The 23,777-nt window shown below is 33.2% G+C and overlaps 1 protein-coding gene across 7 annotated transcripts in view; it reads right to left on the reverse strand.

Annotated features, from left to right (window-relative positions):
- Nucleotides 1-12,152: 12,152 nt before the first annotated feature.
- LOC140046644 (phosphatidylserine synthase-like) overlaps nucleotides 12,153-23,777 on the reverse strand; it is a 98,001-nt gene continuing 86,376 nt past the window's right edge. For 2 of the 7 annotated variants that reach the window (XR_011844819.1, XM_072091345.1), the window contains 2 exons: nucleotides 14,082-14,175; nucleotides 13,873-13,957 (listed from right to left, as the gene is read on the reverse strand). Coding sequence is in view for 5 of the 7 variants with exons in the window: in XM_072091345.1 (XP_071947446.1) it covers nucleotides 13,956-13,957; nucleotides 14,082-14,175 (96 nt within the window). In the remaining 2 variants the exon portion in view is untranslated. Of the gene's footprint in view, nucleotides 13,958-14,081; nucleotides 14,176-20,830; nucleotides 20,970-23,777 lie in introns of those variants that run through there. The other 5 variants (XR_011844818.1, XM_072091346.1, XM_072091344.1 and 2 more) reach the window with 5 other exon arrangements.

A 23,777-nucleotide genomic window follows, 5' to 3' on the forward strand; every position in this document is an offset into this window, starting at 1 on the left:
ATGATTTATATAGATTTAAAAAAAAATTGAACACGCAAGTTACATTTGTTGAAATTTGAAATTTGAAATTACCTGCCATCAATATGATGGTGTATGATTATAGATTTTTTTAAATGTGAACATGTCAGCTACATTTGGAAATTACCTGCCATCAATATGATGGATTATGATTATAGATTTAAAAAAGAATTTAATCACGTAAGCTACATTTGAAAATTACCTGCCATCTCAATATGATGGATTATGATTATAGATTTAAAAAAGAATTTGAACACATAAGCTACATTTGGAAATTTGGAAATTACCTGCCATCAATATGATGGATTATGATTGTATAGTACCTGCCATCAATATGATGGATTATGATTATAGATTTAAAAAAGAATTTGAACACGTAAGCTACATTTGAAAATTACCTGCCATCAATATGATGGATTATGATTGTATAGATTTAAAAGAAAATGTAAACACGTAAGCTACATTTGGAATGAACATGTTAAGGGCATCAGTTTAAGATCATTCATGCAAAGGTTTCCGTCATCTTTAGCGTTGTTTACAGCGGCATAAAGCTGTACATGGTAGTTTTGACTTCTTGCACCTACATCTATTGGTTATGCATCGTGTCTTGCATCCACAATAAATCATCTCTAACGAAGCAGTAGGAATAGCTTCATTTTTCAGAAGCACTGGTTGAAGTTTACCATTAGATAGCTCCCAACCAAAATCTGTTGGTGATGGCAAATGCTGGATTGGCGATACAGCTTTTTTCCATACGAGTGCTTGGAAGTGTGCTCTTTTTATATGTTGGTGCACTGCATCGCTTGTTGGAGGTAATGCCTCTGTTTTTTTTGGTTTTTTTTAAAGCCTAACTCCATTGGTAATTTTAACTTGACCAACACCGTAAACGTAGCAAATGAATCCTTCCGATTTCATAATAACTTGGTCACTGATAGGTTTTCTCCCAGGTCTTTAATTAGTTCATAATTTTGTTTTAATACTTCCCATGCCGATGCCTTTGAGTGACCACTTAGATATGAACAGGGAAGAGTTAAATTACTGTATGTATGTATTAATGTAATTTAACTCTTCCCTGGATATGAGGTAGTATTGCTTCCACTAATAGTGTGGAATGGAATCAGTGCTTTTGCATAACCCCCGGGCAAGGCTTGAAAAATGTCTTTTATATTATAGATACTTTCTTTTTTTGGATGTCGCTGTCATCATCCATTTGGATACCATGCTTTGGTAGTGAGACACTAGAATCACTAGTACGCCTGTATCCCTAGAAGCAACTACAACTGTGTCGTATCGGACATTGGCAGCATGACAAGTCTCGTGTCCGATTCTTCATGATCTGCGACCAGAGACAACGTATTCGTGTAGACTTTTGATGATTTAACAACTGATTCTTTCATAAATCCACCAGCTGTGACAATTTCTTTGTCTATAGGAGCTTGACAAATCAACTCCTCTGATAGAAATCGTGCCAGATCTGCTTTATTATCTTGTAATGCCAAAAAGTTTGACCAGCAATTTGGCAGCGGTATTTCACCACTTTCTATAATTCGACGAATTGGTCTCTGTGTTTTGGTTCATCTTTGTCTAGTGGTGTCCTTTATCGACAGTTTTAAGTTAGGCATGCCATGTTAAAAAAAAAAAAAAAACCAGAGGCATTACCTCCAACAAGCGATGCAGTGCACCAGCATATAAAAAGAGCACACTTCCAAGCACTCGTATTGAAAAAAGCTGTATCGCCAATCCAGCATTTGCCATCACCAACAGATTTTGGTTGGGAGCTATCTAATGGTAAACTTCAACCAGTGCTTCTGAAAAATGAAGCTATTCCTACTGCTTCGTTAGAGATGATTTATTGTGGCTGCAAGACACGATGCATAACCATATAGATGTAGGTACAAGAAGTCAAAACTACCATGTACAGCTTTATGCTGCTGTAACAACGCTAACAAAGATGACGGAAACCTTTGCATGATGAATGATCTTAAACTGATGCCCTTAACATGTTCATTCCAAATGTAGCTTACGTGTTCACATTTTCTTTCAAACCTATACAATCATAATCCATCATATTGATGGCAGGTAATTTCCAAATTTCCAAATGTAGCTGACGTGTTCAAATTCTTTTTTAAATCTATAATCATAATCCATCATATTGATGGCAGGTAATTTTCAAATGTAGCTTACATGTTCAAATTCTTTTTTAAATCTATAATCATAATCCATCAAATTGTTAGCAGGTAATTTCCAAATGTAGCTGACATGTTCACATTTTTAAAAATCTATAATCATACTCCATCATATTGATGGCAGGTAATTTCAAATTTCAAATTTCAACAAATGTAACTTGCGTGTTCAAATTTTTTTTTAAATCTATATAAATCATAACACATCATATTTGATGGCAGTGAATTTGATAATTTTACTAATTATTATTGTGTATAAATAATTTCATAGTTATGCAATTATATTATATTTAGTATACAGTAGGCCTATGCTGTAAAGGTCAATAACCATACTATCGGCCATTCTTGTACAAAATGTGCCATTAGACTGGATAGAAACACACATGTTTTAAACAATTTAAAAAGAAAAAAAAATTCATAAGACCACAATTTTCAAAGTTATATTATTATTATATTATTATATTTGACTAATAGTTCAAAGGTCAATAGTTGTAGAATCGGCCATTTTTTGTAAAAACATTTCATTATAATAAATATGAATGTATAGTTTCTGAACAATTTGAGCCCTATTTCGTGTCTCTCCGATTATTGGTTACTGAGATACGATAAATAAAGGTCAAAGGTCAAAATGTCAGAAATAAGACTTGCATCCATTTTTTGAGAAAGTGTGTCATTAAAGTGAATATAAAAACATATATTTAAAACATTTTGAGACCAAAATTAATTATCTGTGACTAGTGGTTCTCGAGATATAGGGTAATTATAAAAAATGGCCGCCATTTTTAATTATGCAAATTAAGGGCTTAGATGGCCGAATTCCGCTTGGGATCCGCCATATTCGTAATCAGCGAGGTCGAAATATCCTAAATCAAGTGGATCCCAGCTTCTACCCAAAAATGCTTCTTGCACCATATTTCAGAGGAAATAGAACTTGTCTATACTGGTTGTATCACTATTTGAGACATAGTGAGCCGGAGGTTGCACCTACTGTACTAGACAGGTTCCATTTCTCAAAAAACGGCCTAGAAAACGAATCAAGAAGCATTTTTGGGTAGAAGCTGGGATCCACTTGATTTAGGATATTTCGACCTCGCTGATTACGAATATGGCGGATCCCAAGCGAAATTCGGCCATCTAAGCCCTTAATTTGCATAAATAAAAATGGCGGCCATTTTTAATAATTACCTTATATCTCGAGAACCACTAGTCACAGATAATTAATTTTGGTCTCAAAATGTTTTAAATATATGTTTTTATATTCACTTTAATGACACATTTTCTAAAAAAATGGATGCAAGTCTTATTTCTGACATTTTGACCTTTGACCTTGATTTATCGTATCTCAGTAACCAATAATCGGAGAGACACGAAATAGGGCTCAAATTGTTCAGAAACTATACATTCATATTTATTATAATGAAATGTTTTTACAAAAAATGGCCGATTCTACAACTATTGACCTTTGAACTATTAGTCAAATATAATAATATAACTTTGAAAATTGTGGTCTTATGAATTTTTTTTTCTTTTTAAATTGTTTAAAACATGTGTGTTTCTATCCTGTCTAATGGCACATTTTGTACAAGAATGGCCGATAGTATGGTTATTGACCTTTAAACTATAGCATAGGCCTACTGTATACTAAATAATATAATTGCATAACTATGAAATTATTTATACACAATAATAATTAGTAAAATTATAAAATTCATTGCCATCAAATATTATGTGTTATGATTTATATAGATTTAAAAAAAAATTGAACGCGCAAGTTACATTTGTTGAAATTTGAAATTTGAAATTACCTGCCATCAATATGATGGAGTATGATTATAGATTTTTTTAAATGTGAACATGTCAGCTACATTTGGAAATTAACTGCCATCAATATGATGGATTATGATTATAGATTTAAAAAAGAATTTGAACACATCAGCTACATTTGGAAATTTGGAAATTACCTGCCATCAATATGATGGATTATGATTGTATAGAGGCCTACCTGCCATCAATATGATGGATTATGATTATAGATTTAAAAAAGAATTTGAACACGTACTAAGCTACATTTGAAAATTACCTGCCATCAATATGATGGATTATGATTGTATAGATTTAAAAGAAAATGTGAACACGTAAGCTACATTTGGAATGAACATGTTAAGGGAATCAGTTTAAGATCATTCATGCAAAGGTTTCCGTCATCTTTAGCGTTGTTACAGCGGCATAAAGCTGTACATGGTAGTTTTGACTTCTTGCACCTACATCTATTGGTTATGCATCGTGTCTTGCATCCACAATAAATCATCTCTAACGAAGCAGTAGGAATAGTTTCATTTTTCAGAAGCACTGGTTGAAGTTTACCATTAGATAGCTCCCACCCAAAATCTGTTGGTGATGGCAAATGCTGGATTGGCGATACAGCTTTTTTCCATACGAGTGCTTGGAAGTGTGCTCTTTTTATATGTTGGTGCACTGCATCGCTTGTTGGAGGTAATGCCTCCGGTTTTGTTTTTTTTTTTAAAAGCCTAACTTCATTGGTACTTTTAACTTGACAAACACCGTAAACGTAGCAAATGAATCTTTCCGATTTCATAATAACTTGGTCACTGATAGGTTTTCTCCCAGGTCTTTAATTAGTTCATAATTTTTTGTAATACTTCCCATGCCGATGCCTTTGAGTGACCACTTAGATATGAACAGGGAAGAGTTAAATTACTGTATGTATGTATTAATGTAATTTAACTCTTCCCTGGATATGAGGTAGTATCGCATCCACTAATAGTGTGGAATGGAATCAGTGCTTTTGCATAACCCTCGGGCAAGGCTTGAAAAATGTCTTTTATAGATACTTTCTTTTTTTTGGATGTCCCTGTCATCATCCATTTGGATACCATTCTTTGGTAGTGAGACACTAGAATCACTAGTACGTCTGTATCCCTAGAAGCAACTACAACTGTGTCGTATCGGACATTGGCAGCATGACAAGTCTCGTGTCGATTCTTCATGATCTGCGACCAGAGACAACGTATTCGTGTAGACTTTTGATGATTTAAAAACTGATTCTTTCATAAATCCACCAGCTGTGACAATTTCTTTGTCTATAGGAGCTTGACGAATCAACTCCTCTGATAGAAATCGTGCCAGATCTGCTTTATTATCTTGTAATGCCAAAAAGTTTGACCAGCAATTTGGCAGCGGTATTTCACCACTTTCTATAATTCGACGAATTGGTCTCTGTGTTTTGGTTCATCTTTGTCTAGTGGTGCCCTTTATCGACAGTTTTAAGTTAGGCATGCCATGTTAAAAAAAAACAAAACCAGAGGCATTACCTCCAACAAGCGATGCAGTGCACCAACATATAAAAAGAGCACACTTCCAAGCACTCGTATGGAAAAAAGCTGTATCGCCAATCCAGCATTTGCCATCACCAACAGATTTTGGGTGGGAGCTATCTAATGGTAAACTTCAACCAGTGCTTATGAAAAATGAAGCTATTCCTGCTGCTTCGTTAGAGATGATTTACTGTGGATGCAAGACACGATGCATAACCAATAGATGTAGGTGCAAGAAGTCAAAACTACCATGTACAGCTTTATGCCGCTGTAACAACGCTAAAGATAACGGAAACCTTTGCATGAATGATCTTAAACTGATGCCCTTAACATGTTCATTCCAAATGTAGCTTACGTGTTCACATTTTCTTTTAAATCTATACAATCATAATCCATCATATTGATGGTAGGTAATTTTCAAATGTAGCTTAGTACGTGTTCAAATTCTTTTTTAAATCTATAATCATAATCCATCATATTGATGGCAGGTAGGCCTACTATACAATCATAATCCATCATATTGATGGCAGGTAATTTCCAAATTTCCAAATGTAGCTGATGTGTTCAAATTCTTTTTTAAATCTATAATCATAATCCATCATATTGATGGCAGGTAATTTTCAAATGTAGATTACGTGTTCAAATTCTTTTTTAAATCTATAATCATAATTCATCATATTGATGGCAGGTAATTTCCAAATGTAGCTGACATGTTCACATTTTAAAAAATCTATAATCATACTCCATCATATTGATGGCAGGTAATTTCAAATTTCAAATTTCAACAAATGTAACTTGCGTGTTCAAATTTTTTTTAAATCTATATAAATCATAACACATAATATTTGATGGCAGTGAATTTTATAATTTTACTAATTATTATTGTGTATAAATAATTTCATAGTTATGCAATTATATTATATTTAGTATACAGTAGGCCTATGCTATAGTTTAAAGGTCAATAACCATACTATCGGCCATTCTTGTACAAAATGTGCCATTAGACTGGATAGAAACACAAATGTTTTAAACAATTTAAAAAGAAAAAAAATTCATAAGACCACAATTTTCAAAGTTATATTATTATATTTGACTAATAGTTCAAAGGTCAATAGTTGTAGAATTGGCCATTTTTTGTAAAAACATTTCATTATAATAAATATGAATGTATAGTTTCTGAAAAATTTGAGCCCTATTTCGTGTCTCTCCGATTATTGGTTACTGAGATACGATAAATCAAGGTCAAAGGTCAAAATGTCAGAAATAAGACTTGCATCCATTTTTTGAGAAAATTTGTCATTAAAGTGAATATAAAAACATATATTTAAAACATTTTGAGACAAAAATTTATTATCTGTGACTAGTGGTTCTCGAGATATAGGGTAATTATAAAAAATGGCCGCCATTTTCAATTATGCAAATTAAGGGCTTAGATGGCCGAATTTCGCTTGGGATCCGCCATATTCGTAATCAGCGAGGTCAAAATATCCTAAATCAAGTGAATCCCAGCTTCTACCCAAAAATGCTTCTTACACCATATTTCAGAGGAAATAGAACTTGTCTATACTGGTTGTATCACTATTTGAGATAGCTGAGCCGGAGGTTGCACCTACTGGTTGTGTTACTGCTTGAGATACAGTTAGCCTGTGGTACACCCTGTGGTTGTGATACTGCTTTGCTGGTGGGTACACCTATTAGCCAGTGCAGTGGTTAAGACTACTGGTGGTTACCCTGTTAGAGGTTACACCTTAGTTGGTGGTTACGTGCAGTTGGAGGTTACACCATTGTGTTGGTGGTTACGTGCTGTGGAGGTTACACCATTGTTGGTGGTTACGTGCAGTTGGAGGTTACACCTTAGTTGGTGGTTACGTGCAGTTGGAGGTTACACCATAGTTGTTGGTTACGTGCAGTTGGAGGTTACACCATTGTGTTGGTGTACGTTGCTGTGGAGGTTACACCATTGTGTTGGTGGTTACGTGCTGTGGAGGTTACACCATTGTGTTGGTGGTTACGCGCTGTGGAGGTTACACCATTGTTGGTGGTTACGTGCAGTTGGAGGTTACACCATTGTGTTGGTGTGCGTTGCTGTGGAGGTTACGTGCGGGTGGTGGTTACGCTACTATTTCAAGTCCGGCGTAATAACAGAACTAATCAGATTAATTATTATAATAATCACTTGTACCAATAAATTAGAAATCATAGAAGAATAAAGGAGGCCACTCCAAAGATTGTAATTGATTTGTGTGTTTCGTTCATTCGTGGTACCGCAGACCTTTCCCCAAAAGGGAACGAACCCGAGGACGGATTTTCGTTACACTATTTATGGCTATATCAAGTATAGCAATTGCACAGCTATTTGTTTGCTATTTATGGCTATATCAAGTATAGTAATTACACAGCTATTTGTTTGCTATTTATGGCTATATCAAGTATATCAATCACACAGCTATTTGTTTGCTATTTATGGCTGTATGAAGTATAGCAATTACACAGCTATTTGTTTGCTAACTATGGCTATATGAAGTATAGAAATTAACAGCTATTTGTTTGCTATTTATGGCTATATCAAGTACAGTAATTGCAAGGTATTGGTAGGAACTATAGCACTTGGCTTGGCTTCATTCCTATCTTACTGGTCACTCCCAACAAATCCTCTTTGGTCAGACTCTATCTTCTTTTGAATGTTGCTCTACCAGTGTTCCTCATAGATCTACCCTAGGACCCCTTCTCTTCTCTATCTACATTAATTATGACCTCCCTTCTGTCCTTACTTCTTTTGATCAACGTATTAATGTTGATATGTATGCCGATCATACCATCATCTATTACACTAACTCCTTCTCTCAACTTATTGAACAGAAACTAAACTCTGCTCTTAAACTTCTCTCTAACTGGCTTAAGTCTAACTAGCTTACTCTTTATGTTAGCAAAACTAAATCTATGCTTCTAGGCTCTCCTTCTAAGCTGAGAGCTAACAACTCTATATACGGTAACCTCAGCCTTGATAACTCTTCTATCCAATCCGTTATTGCCTTGGCATTATGATTGATAATTCTCTTACCTGGAAATCCCATATCATCTCTCTGCAAAAACTAAATCCAATTACCTACTTACTTGCTCGTACCTCCAACTTTACTAATAGTTCCTCACTTCACCTCTTGTACAATTCTCTATTTCTCTCCAGGCTTGACTACTGTTGCTCTGTCTGGGGCTCCTACTTCTACAATTAAACTTTAAAAAATCCAAAAACAAGCTATTCGTATCCTTCTCCATCTTCCTCCTACTAATCATTTAACTTCTTTTCACTTCACCATTGCTAATACCCTTCCTCTTTATAACAGATTTCGATATCAACTTGGCTGTCTTACCTTTAAATCGCTCCATAATCTTGCTCCTCAATCTATCTCTCAATTACTTGCTAATGGCCACATGGCAAATCACTAACAGTGATCTCCTTATACCCAGACCATACTTGGAACTTTTCAAACAGTCTTTTAGCTTCTATGCTCCTACTTAATTCTCTTCCTTTAGATATCCGACTTGCTTCATCTTACTCTTCCTTCAAATTTCTGCTCAGAACCATCTTCTTGTTTAGTTCTTCCTTTTTCCTATCTTTTCTTCTGATGAGGGGGCCAATTTAATTTAATTTTGATTCTAAATTGGTTGTGCTTTATTTTATTTTTATAAATTATATTTATTTTAATTAAATTTTTATTGTTACATGTTTATGTCTTGTCATGATATGTTTCTGTGAGGGTCCCTAATGATCAGCTTCAGCTGGATCAGCTTCAGCTGGATGGACTAACCTCGTAAAATATTGTTGAATTAAAATAATTAAAAATAAATATAGTATAGCAATTTCAAGCTATTTATGCAATATTAAGTATAGCAATTGCACAGCTTTTCTACAGTATCTATTTGCTATTTATTGCTATTACCAATCCTGTGCCTTAGTGTAATAAAGGAACTGCCAAGCCCACACAGTATTAAACCTACTGTACCGTGCACCGTGGTCTCAATAACTAGACCCCGATAAAATCAAAGCCCAACAGACTTCCAGTGGCAAGGCTACACAAGCCTAAAACAACAACACAGTGTACTAGCTCGGCTACCGCCAAACCTCACTATAAAAACGCCTCTAAACCTAAAACCAGAGCATAGAATAAGCAACAAAAATTACCATCAGTTCGATCTGATATTGCGTATTATGTTTTATGTAGAGAAGGCTGTCTAATGAATGGGAAGACAATACAATTGTTTGTTATGTAACCTACAGTACAAACTCCAAGGAACAATACAGAACAAAAACTAGCAGCATATACTGTTTATAAGGCATGTTATTATTAGGTACTGTACTGTATTTAATGTCAAGATTTTGTAACAATATTACTATCTAATATACCTGATACATTTACATTTAATGTTAAATGTAACTAAATGAAACGATTGTAGATACAGAAACTAAATGGTAACACTAAACAGATTCATTGACGACATAATTATATGTAGACTCGGCTATAGTTGAACTTACAGTATAACAACAATTTGCTCTGTACCTTTCTGAGATTATTAGATTTACCAATTCTTGCTATGGCAACAATTTTCTTGAACTAAACATAAATAAAACGAAAGAAATAAGGATTGATTTTCAAAAACGTAATTGGTCTGACCATGGAAAAATAACTAATTTCTCCATGGCTGACAGTATGAACTCAGTATACATTAATTAAAGGAAAGGAAGTAGAGCTTGTTAACAACTAAAAGTATCGGGGAGTAGTGTTTATGTTGACCATATAGAAGTTAAATACAAACTCGGTTAGGATATGTGTTTGTTCAGTACTATAGAATGTTTTACTAATCAGTGATGTTCTATTTGGGAATATTGTATGTTGGGCTGGGAATATCAGTAAGGGGGATAAAGACCGAATTGAAAAGGTGCTGGGTAGAGCGGGGAAAGCATGGTTTGTCTATGCAAATGCTTGACTCGTTCTACAGCGAACGTCTTGCCGATGTCTTCCATGATGCTATAAGACACCAATTATCCTCTTCATGGCGACATTATCAGCTCCGTTTTGCATTCGTTATTCTAACGTTTTGATGCAAACATTGTTCAATTAGAATATGTATTTCTACACAAAAACGTTTTAAAACTTTTTTTAAACGAAAAAAAAACCAACTAAAAACACGCAATTTCAAATGTTTCAATTACGTTTAACACACGTTCTGTGTTTGTTTATGTGATAGATCTTATTAAAACTAATTTCTTTATATATACTTTCTGTATCTATAAATCTGTTAAAAATTATTCAATATCCACCTTCCACCTAATATCCATATTAGGGATAAAGAGCCATAATCACTGTATTAACTTAAAAACTGCAATTATTTCTGCAGCGGTCATGGCGTAATTGTTTCTGAAACAATGCACTAAACAAAAGCAGCAGTATTTTAACACATTAGCACACTAAATCAATAAATGGGACACCCGTATTTAAAAAAAATTAATGTCAGTAAAATTATAAAATGATCACCTATAATTCGTCAAAAGTGACAAATTCAATTCTAGTTTTCGATTTATTTTGGTACTTTTAAAAGTTCAATATGTTTGATTTTTCTTACACATATGAAATTCTAATAGATCTCCAATTTTAAAAATTGAAACAATAAATCATATTTAACATTAATTTTAAATTAATGATATTTTATGTCTAAATTTAATTTTGCGTCTTGATAAACTTCATGTTGACAATTAAATCTTGGCATCAATTTGCTCAATTACCAATTATTGTGTAGACTAATTTTAATGTTTTGTCTAATAACTTCTCATGTGTTACCGCAAATTACCTCATTGATTAATTTACAATTGAAAGTGGGTTGTATGTTATGAATAATTACAAAATATACTGTTTATAAGGCATGTTATTATTAGGTACTGTGTTTAATGTCAAGATTTTGTAACAATATTACTATCTAATATACCTGATACATTTACATTTAATGTTAAATGTAACTAAATGAAACGATTGTAGATACAGAAACTAAATGGTAACAGATTCATTGACGACATAATAATCCCTGGTGCAGTGTCTGTTAACCAAACATTTGAGGAAGCCAATTGGAGTGAACTGATCGTGCCGCAACCGCAGCATCCTCTTGTTAGATTGCCTTGTTCACAGTGGCTGTGTTACTGTAAAACAAATAATGAATGTTTTTTGTTTGTTTTTTTATTCGTGCAGTGTGGGAAAAAAATTACATTGCACGTATGAACATTAATTATTTGTATGCCTTGCTATTGACTTATGAAGGGTGGATTGAGATTGCGTGTTATGCGATAATAATAGGAGTTAGGTTGTAATTGATATACTGAATTGATACGTTTGAACATTGTGTTCTGCTAGTGGTACGCTCCTACCCAATTGTTACCCTGGAGCCTTAGTATGTCAGCACTGTGTAATGAGTAACCAACAAATAATGATGCCATTACATTTTTAAATGGTGCAAAAAATAGGTAAAGAAACACAATTTCGGTGTAAATTTAACACTGAATCCCATCCAATTCCGAGTTCCAGGTGACGTGTCAGACAAACATGTACAAGGTATTTTCATAAATAATTTAAAGTTCCGAATTTGACTTTGATTGAAAAAAATACTCACAATGTGTTGGTTCAGTAATCATTTTTAATATATATTTTAGTACTACTATGCGGAAAATTTCTTTCCAACAATAGGTTTGACGTTCACTACAACATATTACAGCAAAATCACATCCATTATTTACAAAAAGGTATATCTTATAAAGGTTATATTATAACAGTTGTCAATTATAATATTCCAAAGTATAGAAGAACTTAAACCTCTATTACGGTAATAGCACAAATAAATAGAATTTTGATAAAATCAGTCAATATTATACCACATACAAAATTCCTAGATCATAGAGCTTTACTTCAATTGTTTTCTGAAACTACTAAAGCCTCTACTTGTATCATTGGCATGCTGGTGGATATGCTTAATTGTATGCAGACAAAAATACCCATGCAAAATGCTCCTATTAATATTGTGCATTTTAAAAGAAAACTGTTACTTTCCAACAAGCCATGGTTGGAACAATAGTACAGCATTGTTAATTTTAATACTAGTAACGTTTTAGTAATTTGAACATAAGTATTATTATTATAATTATTGAATGGTGATGAATGATTAACACCATGTACAATGACTATAAATGAAATGAGAGCTTAATATAAATAGGTTTGTGATGGCAGTACTTGTGTGTTAACTGTATACAGCTATATTTATTTTTTGAAAATTAGTACACTATTACAATTTAACATACATATAAATACATTACAACATTGATGGATGAAGATAGAAAAGAGGGTAACACAAATATAAATGTATACAAAAAATATAAACACAGTACCAGGAGGCTATCAAGAAGCTGGTTAAAACCTGTTTTTCTAATTGTGAACCACTCTTGACCAATAAGGGAAAGATATTAGCCTAAATAAATAATGATAATAAACTTCCGATAAAGAAAGAACAAACGAAGAAAGCTAAGAATAAACAGTGGATATAAATTCTAACCAATTTAACACCTCCAATACCAATTCTAAAACTTTTTTGTTCATTAAAAAAATTTAAATCATTCACACATTCATGAACAAAACTACATTAGTAGATAAAATGGATAAATACTGGATAGAATAACATTCATGTAAATAAAAAATATATGCAAACCAAATCTCAGGTTTGTACATACTGTACAGTATATGATTTTTAAATACATCTTACTATAAGTGTCAATTATGCAAACAATCAGTACAGTGATGTGTGTTACTAGGTATCATTTGTCAATGTTACATATAACACAAGTTTTCTAAATTACTATAACTACTTTACAGAACTTTACAGTACAAATGAACACTATCAATTTGAAAACGATTTCAGTTTGCAGAGACTTTATGAGTAAAAATATGCAGTTATTTGATTATTATAAAATAATCAAGGCGCTTTTTTGACCTCATTAAATTTAAGCCCCGTCAATATATATACAGACACACAAAGTGTTACCTATCCCTTTGATCAAGTTAAGAAGTTTCTTCATAAAGAGCCCATTTATCAAATTTTAACCGACTGTATTATTGGTTTTTGTCACCTTAAATTTAACAATAAATTTTAAACCTGACTTGATTAAACACTAAGTTATGATTATTGGAAGTAAGTAATATTAGTAAGTCTTGAAACACTAAAATTTAATTATAAACCATTAGTTGTGGTTTTTAATACACGCTTACGCATATTGTATGGATGACTGTATTCCGTGGAGCCATTAGTTCTTTCTTGTAGCCACGATTCTACACCATTCATAGGTGATTTTAAAAAGGTAGATGTTTTTCTTGAGTTTTCAGGCTTTTTATCCTTAAAAAATAAAATAATAAAATTAAGCAAATATGAAGATACAATAACGATGATACCTGGCAGGCTCAAAACTACTCATGTTCATTGATTTGTTGTCAAGACAAAACTTATAAAAAATATTTACATGATATAAAAACAGCATAAATATATATGGTTCCACATAAGATACTGGCCATAGTTAATGACAGAAGACCTTCTTTCAATGTGGAAGAAGATGACTGAAATAATGGAAAAACTACAATTAATAATAATTTCATGACAAAAACAATTATTAGGGTCATTGGGAAAATATTTTTCCAAGCAATAAGAAAATTTATTTTCAAATATATATTCGGATGTTATATATTTCGGATCTTAGGTCTTTGGGGGTCTTAGTTTTCATGATCTTAGGTTTCGTGACACTTCCTCACTATGTCAGCCAAAATGTTAGTTTTTACTTGTAATGGCGGCAACTTTAAAACAACGATATTTATATATTGTTGTTGGTTTGTTGTTTGTTTGTTTGTTGGTTGTTGGTTTGTTGTTGGTGGTTGGTTGGTTGGTTGGTTGGTTTATTGGTTATTGGTTGGTTTGTTTGTTTTACAAAAGTGACCAGAACATGCATTTTTTGTGTATTAGCATTTGACCCGCTTTTCTCATCTAAATAACGAGATAGCGTAGAGAGTTGAAAATAGGCGCAAATTATTTATAATAATAGATCTTATATACTTATATGACATAGCCTATGTAACTACGCGAACGTGATTGGTTGAAACTGCATCACATGACTACCGCTGCGAGGATCGTAAATCATATATATCCTCGAGAACGATGATATTGACTGTGTAATTTTCGCGTAATTATCGTGTCCCCTGTCATTAAACATAAACATTCTCGAGTTCGATGATATTGACTGTGTAATTTTCGTGTGGAAACACTCGCGTTTGCCGATAAATAAACAAAAGTCATCTACTCAATCTTGAACTCGGGTGGAATTGTCACTCCATCGCAAGACAACGCTTCAACCGCTGCGCCACGGAAGTTGCTTGAAGAAATTAATCTTCTAAACTATTTAAACTATGCATACATAGCGCCCTCATTTGTTATTAGTCCACCCTAAATGTGATGAAACACAGTTTGTGATTGGTCAAGACTCACGGTAGTAACCTAGTAACTAGTACGCGCTGAACATCCGGTGATTCGGGTCCTCGAAGAGAGAAGGCGAATTGTTTATTCGGCCTACCTGATTATAATATTATTATTAATAGGCTTATTGATGGAAATTCTCCTGTTAATTTAAACGACCTAGGCCTAAGTAAATATTTTATTGCCAAGGAATCATTAATTAGTAATTATCTGTATATTATTCTTCGCAAGGTAAGATGTCTAGGCAGGCTTGTTTAAATACAATACAAATACTAGGCTAGTATAGGAGGCCTAGCCTAGCTTCACCCAACCCAGCAGACTTGTTCTTGGCTATATAATATAACAGATATTGCCTTTTATATCGGTAAAATATAAGATTTGACATCCCCAAGGGAATATTAAGTTCTCGGGGAATATATATTTCCCTCAGCTGGCGCTTCGGGAAATATATATTCCCTCGAACTTAATATCATTCCCTTGGGGATGTCAAATCTTATATTTAACCTCTAAACAGTCAATATCTGTATAATATTCACTCTAATGGATTATAATGTTTATAATCTCACATGCCATATGGGATACTAGCTCTGTATTGGAAATGGGTAAAACATTTGGTTCCAATAGGCTGGCCCATACAGAAAAAAGTTGCCTGTAAACACAGGATTCTAAAATAAACCATAAGGATTTGCTTGAATGAACCCTCTAAGGACCCTTTTGGATCTCTATTTAGTGTGCTACAAAAAGGCCCTCTATTAGAAATTAATTAATAAATATGCACCCTTGATCTTTAAAATGGACTTGAAATGGATTTTCGATTTTTTAGGTGATCATTTAGAATAAAATGATCACCTATTGTTATTGTATGAAATCTTTATTATTATTTTCTTTCTTTTTATTGTTTCTGTACACTATTTTGTGTAACAATTATCTCAATGAGCTTTCCAGCGTAATCACTCATCCGTGACGTCATTTATACGCCATTTTGTGAAATCACATTATCAATCATATCTCCATAATTCATTATGACATATTAATGAAGTTCACTACAGGTAAACTTCAGGTCAAGGGTAAAAATATTAGCAAATAAAAAGTTGCGCGTTTCAAGGTCATGCACGTGAAATCAGGTTTTGATCAATTTAGAGCATGAATTAGGCCATTTGCGCGTTTCAAAAAATTACTGCGCAAAAATGAGTTTTTGTGCGCACGATTCTTAAAATGCGTAAAAAATAAAATTTGATGTATAAATCACATTCTACTCACAATCCTTAGTACATTCACCAATTTTGAGTCCATTCCGACTTAAAATAACGCTATACGGGCACGTTAAAAAGGACAAAATGCGCACACTAATTGTACAAAAGTGCTAAAAATGGTAAAAAATAAGGACTTTTTAAAATGAATATAACTCTTCAGAATGGCAGATGACCCCAAATTTTTTTAACTTATTATGGAAGCCAATAAGATGTAGATACAAATGTATATAAACATTAGACGTACAAAATGGTATGACGTCATCAAATGGCCACTTGAATTTAAAAATTAGAAATTTTTTTCTTTTTGTGTGGGTTATCACATTCAATAGAGCGCATCTCCGTTATTTGAGCCCGATTTTTGCACAACTTTTAGTATGTTCTTGCTCAATTAATTATTCTTCTAATGAGTTGTCAACATTTTTATTTTGATGACGTCATCACGCGTAAAAACTTGAATAACCTAGGTCGTGTAATTTCAGCTACACCATACATTTGAATATCTTATAGCTCTTCAGAATTAAAGGTGACCTTGAAGATTATAACTTATTATGAAGCTGATGAAGTGTAGATATGAATTCATATTAAAATTAAGCCTATCGGATGTTGTGATGTTATCATATGGCCAGTTGAAGTTAAAAAGTAGTTTTTAAATTTCTTTAGTCAAAGTTATACAAATTTCAAAGACCGCGCATTGCGCTTCTACGTGTCAAATTTTCTTCCAATCCTTATATTTATTTGCTCAATTCATTATCTTTCGAAATTGTCATCTTCGAGTTTATTTTGATATATCCATCATACCAAAAAATTATAAGATGATGTGTGTCCCGTAATTTCACCTTATGCTACACTGTATATAGATATACAGTATATACTGTATATTGTATATGGCATATATACCGGTAATAGGCACAACTCAACACTATACATATAATAGGATGGAATGTAGCATCATTTTCCGATCGTATGATAACGTACGTGCATGTTTAAAACAAATTATTTTCAGTAATTAATTAATTAATGTCAATAAAATGATAAAAATGATCACCTATAATTCGTCAAAGTGACAAATTAAATTCTAGTTTCATTTTAGAATGATGTTTTTGGGGTTATTAGATGTTGCTAGAATGTATATTGTTACAAAATATAAATTGGCCCTTTTGGGGAAAGCCCCATTTGAAAATCAAAAAAATTTGCGGGTGACGTCACTTTGCGAATATATTCCTATCCCTCCAATGAACAATTTGCAGTTTTTTGGCTATAACTCTTTAAATCTATGGAGTATTTTCTAAAAAATGCTTGTGCATTTGCAGAAACGTATTTAGAATTTTTTTAGATAAAAATATTACCGTATAAATGGTTATTCATCGAGTAAATGACGATTTAAAATCTTCAAATAAACTTTTTTTTTCTGGCAATACCAAAGTTAGCCTGGCAACGTTGTCCGGGATACAGCGCCGTGTGCAATGATGTGTATCCATATTTTCTGTTCGTGTATTTTGTATATCGTTCATAATTTATACTGCTAAAATTTCTTTAGTTTTTAGTTTAGCAGAATTAAATTAGTAATATAAGATGATAGTTTATTTGTCATGAATCAGGCAGTTCGAAAATGAATTTTATTCATATTTTACTTTAACTTGACAATGAGTGCAGCAAGTTGTTGATATCGCTTTGGTCCTTGGATGCACATGAAACGGAGCCTCACCGCATGATGTGGATCGACTTCGCGCGCTGGATTGGGAGCCTAGGCCTAATAAAGGTTTGGGAGGTAGGCCTTCCAAATTCGGGTTTTAGAACAAACAAAGTAAATTTTAGGGACCTATATTTCAACAACATTAGATATTGAATAAATTATTATTAGTGTCAACGCTTCACGTATCTTTCCAGGCCGTCGATCATTCACTGACTATATGGCGGCATACACGCTTTTGATATCGTCGTGTGTATATGTGACGTCGTGAATATAGAGGCTTTCGACGGCCGTTGAAATAGAATATTGCAATAGCGTGAGTAATTTTCGCTAATTTATTAAGGTATCTTAAAATTTCGTTTTTTCTCAAAATACTATACATTTTGTTTTTATTTGTATGGCTTTGTGTTAATTTGATACATTTAAATAACATGTGTGAATTTCTTGAAAATCGAAAGTCCATTTCAGGTCCATTTTAAAGAACATTTATGGATTTTCCCAAATGAACCCAAGAGGCGATCCTTCATCGACCATTCGGGTTCTCATGTGGGGCTACAAGTAACCCATATGGATTTGCCCGAATGAACCCTTCAAGGACCCTTTTGGGCTCTCTATTTGGTGAAATATGGAATAAAACTTAATGTGCACCCTTGATCTTTAAACAACATTGATGGATTTGCTCAAATGAACCCAAGGGCCGATCCTTCATGGATGGACCTATAGGGTTCTCTATGTGGGGCTACAAGAGACCCTATATTGGAAATACTGTATGTGGGGTGAAAATAGGGGTCATAGAGATATGTCCATGGAGTAATAAATCTCACTGTGCACTCTCGATCCTTAAGGAACATTTATGGATTTGCCCAAATTTACCCAAGGGCCGGTCCTCCATGGACATTAAGCACCATAATGGAAATATAAAGGGTGGGTTCATATAGACAGTCCCATGGAATAAAGGTGTCTGTGCACTCTCGATCCTTAAGGAACCCATATAGATTTTGCCTAAAATGAAACAGCCCCTGTATCAGATCAATGCATTTCTACATAAGGCCCTGTATTAGAAATACATTGAGTAAATGAAACTGTCGGTTCCAAGATTAAGCCATGGGAAAAGCCTGTCTGTGCACCCTCGGATTTACCAAAATGAACCAAAGGTAACTTCTGGATTCTCTATGAGCCATACATGCCATTTATTGGAGATACATCGATACCATGCATTGACCATTCTGCTTCACTATTGCTTATCAAATTTTTCTGAAAGACATTGTACTGTATAATAGTAGTCACACAGTAATAGTATTCCCCTTCCACACCTCTTTGAATTAAAGCCACCCCGATAGACTCTTATGTACAGGATTTCAAAGGAATAATAATCACACTTGTATTTTTCAAACAGTCCATTAGATTGAATAAAAAATATCTATTATAAACAATTTGCGCTTAAAGATCTCTATGCCATGTCGTTATTTAGATGAGAAAAACAGGTAAACCATTAACATTACATAAAAAATGGGTGTTTCACTTTCAGTCACTTTTTGAAAAAATGTTGCATTATGGCAAGTATTATACAGATATTGCCTGTTTAGAAGTTAAATATAAGATTTGACATCCCCGAGGGAATGATATTTTGTTCGATGGAATATATTTCCCTTCGCGCTTTGGAAAATATATTCCATCGAACAAAATATCATTCCCAAGGGGTTGTAAAATCTTATATTTTACCGATATAAAAGGCGATATCAGTTATATTACATAGCCAACAACAAGTAGAATATCTGCTGGGTCGGGTAGCTATGCTAGGCCTCCTTTTTGTATTGTATGTAAACAAGCTGCCCAGACACCTTGCCTTGCAAAGAATAATATACAGATAATTACTAATTAATGATTCCTTGGCAATAAAATAAAATATTCACTAGCCTAGGTCGTTTAAATAATAACAGAAGAATTTCCATCAATAGCCTACATTAATAATAATAATAGTATTAGGTAGGCCGAATAAATAATAATTTGTCTTCTTTGAGCCGAATCACCGAATGTTTAGTGGGTCGCGCGCGTACCGGTTACTACTGTGAGTATTAACCAATCACAAACGGTCATTCATCACATCTAGGGAGGACTAATAACAAATGAGGGCGCTATGTATGCATAGTTTAAATAGTTTAGTTGATTAATTTCTTCAAGCAAGTTCTGTGGCGCAGTGCATGAAGCGTTGTCTTGCGTTGGAGTGACAATTTCATTGCAAGTTAAAGACCCAGTAGATGACTTTTGTTTATTTATCGCCAAACGCGAGTGTTGCCACACAAGAATTTGCTGGATTTAATGACAGGGACACGATAATTACACGAAAATTACTCAGTCAATATCGTCATACTCGAGGATAAATACAATTTACGATCCTCACAGCGGTAGTCATGTGATGCAGTTTCAACCAATCACGTTCACATATTTACATAGGTTATGTAATTTGACAATAAATTTGTAATAAAACAATTTGACACCAAAATTAGCTCCCTCCTATTAATTTATGTTATTATAATATAGAATAACCTTATTATTATTATTGACCACACTTCCAGTGATTTTCAAACAATATCATCTGTTAAACTGAATATAAATGTATATCTTGGAACAATTTGCTCCTAGTTTAAATTCTCTTCGACCTGCCGTTAGATATAGCAAAGAGAGGTCAAAGGTCCAAATTGCTAAAAATGGGGTTTCCGGTTAATTTTACAAACAAATTTCTGTTAGAGCTAATATAAACATATACTATACATTGTGAACAATTTGACACCAAAATTATCTCACCACATCAAGTATTTCCAGAGATATAGCATGTTTTATGAAAATAGCGGCCATTTTGTTTATGCTAATTATGCAAATTGCTCAATGCTGACAGCCGTCCAGTAAAAAAATTCTTCATTCGGATGGTATCGAGAATCAAAATCCATAGAAAAAAAAAATATAGAAACATTGCAAGGTTATGGAAAAAATAGCCATTTGGCTGCTGGACTATTAGGTTAGAATTAGACTATTCTATTACCATTATAATTTGTCTAAAGAGGGTTTATTTCTATGATGTGATTGTAATGATAGCATAAAGGCTATGATATTGTAAGCAGAGCCATATATATAAAGAGTTACGACATTGGATTGAAGCCACGTGATATGCAGATCAAATTGTGTCAAACTTGTCTGCGTTAATGCATGTAAAATATAGCAGCAACAAAATTCTTCCAACTTTTTCTTATATTTAAAAAAATGTAATTGCACATTTTACGGTGAAATATCGACGTGCACAGCGTACAGAAGTACTTGCGGCAAAGAATATTGCTCGCGCATGCGCTAGTACATTATAAAGTTTGATTGATTGATTTTGGAACGAAACATCCCATAACTATACGTCCTATTGATAACAATAACAATATTTTCAATTCATAATGCATGCTTTGATGACTAAATAAAATAATAAAGTGTCGTGGATATATTTGTTAATATGCTGAAAAGGGTATGAACAATATTAAAATAATAAAGGCAAATTATTACAAATGAAATGATGAACGAGTCTCTGAAAGTTTGTGTCAAAAACACACACAGAGCCATATACTATATAAAAAGAGGGGTGAATTTGTGTGTTTTTTGTATTGGTTCATGCTTTGATGTATCCTGACTTGCATGTAGGCCCTAGCATTTATTCTTTTGTTATTATGACATAATATATATATGTTACCAAATTAATACCATTAATAAAATTAATTACTAAAATAAAAACGGAATATAAGCGTTATTTCATAGACAAAAAAATCTAAAAATAATGCATGAACTACAGGAAAACGCTATACAAAATAGACGCACACGCCCTCAGCGTGCGAATTCTTTGACACAAACATGGCTTCTAATTTTCAATGTCGTAACTCTTTATATATATGGCTCTGATTGTAAGCAGAGCCATATATAGAGAGAGTTACGACTTTGTGTTCACAGATTTTAGAAAGTCACGTGGTGTGCACGCCGGCCATGTTTGTGTCCAACTATGCCTATGTAGCGTATGGAGTCGAGTCATTTGCTTAAAAATGTATAACATTCACAAGGCTTTAAATATCGAATTTAATATCAAAACAATCAATTTTTTTAAAGGTTTTTGTTAAGATAATAACGAAATCATAAAGTTACTGCGAACATGATTTTAAACAACAAAATGTAAAAAAAATGCATTACTATTAGAGAATCGCTGTACAAACTAAACGCGCACGCGTAGAGCGTGCATGGAGCGCACAACCAGAGCCGTTCCGAAATTGCTATTTTTGTTGTTTTAAATCATGTTCGCAGTAACTTTATAATTTTTTTATTATTTTAACAAAAACCTTTAATCAAATTGATTGTTTTGATATTAAATTCGATAATTAAAGCCTTTTGAACGTTATACATTTTCAAAACAAAAGACTCAACTCCATACGCTACATAGGAATAGTTGGACACAAACACGGCTTCTAATCCATTCAATGCCGTAACTCTCTCTATATATGGCTCTGATTGTAAGTATAGTTAGTGTACAGTTGAGTGAGCAATGCCTCATGGCATCACTTGATGTAGCAGAACCAAGATGGTAAAGATGTAATAAATGAAACACTAATCAAGTCACGACTACTACCTGTGTTATTATTAAAACAAGTAACATTACAGTGATGAGATTTTCAGTAAACAATTTTAGATTTTCTGGTGGTACATGGCCTTTCTTATCTACACATAATATACATACATACAATTACAGTACATAAATAAATGGCAAGCTATTATAAATTACTACTAACCTATTTCATCCAGTTGATTTTACTACCGTATTATTTAGTATTAAATATTTTCATTGATTTATTTAATAATTTTCTTGCTTCTTGTACTTTATCTAGCAATAGCATATTGCATTAGGTAATAAACAACTAGATTTGAACCATTCCATGTTTGAACTCGTCACTATACTATACTGTATATATACTACATACAGTACAGAATAGGTGAAAATAACGGGACCCGCCTTTTCATCCAATTTTTACCATGATGATGTCATCAAAATGAAACACGTAGATAGCAAATTTGGAAGGAAATTATCTGAGCAACACCATATCAACATGTTGAATAAATTTGGATACGTAGAATATGGAAGCGCACTCTTAAATGATACCCACAGCATTGTCATTTTTTTCAGTAATTTGCCTTTGGATTTATATATATTTATATATATATATATATAAAACAAAGAAGGAAAGAGCAGTCGCAAGCTCGCAGGGGAGAAAATTAAGAATTTAATAATTTTATGAAGTAGGGTATAGGGATATTAGTAAATCTGGATGTTTTAGACGGTAGCTGGGTAATTTTGTTTTTATTTTTTAAATTCCTACCATGACAGCTATGTCTGGTCGGTGGGATTAAATCAGCAGTTTGTTTAATTTTGGGGAGATACTTTGCGAACTTGCGACAAAGTCTCTAATTTAAGAAAATCAAGCGCACCAGAGTAAGAAAAATAATCGTTGCCATACGGCAAAAATGCTGTCACAATGTCTGGTTAGCCATATTGATTTATGATCCAATATCTACAACTCATCAACTTCCAGAATATGTAATTTTTAAAAAGTTCACCATGTAGTTTAGAATCTATGACTGTTTAAAAACAGGCAAAATTTTTGAACTTTTTCATCAAAAACGTGCGCAAATTGTCAAATTCGACGTGCTCGTATGACGTAATTTAAAGTCGTAATTG

The sequence above is a fragment of the Antedon mediterranea genome, chromosome 4 (genome assembly GCF_964355755.1).
Source record: "Antedon mediterranea chromosome 4, ecAntMedi1.1, whole genome shotgun sequence".
Taxonomy (NCBI): domain Eukaryota; kingdom Metazoa; phylum Echinodermata; class Crinoidea; order Comatulida; family Antedonidae; genus Antedon; species Antedon mediterranea.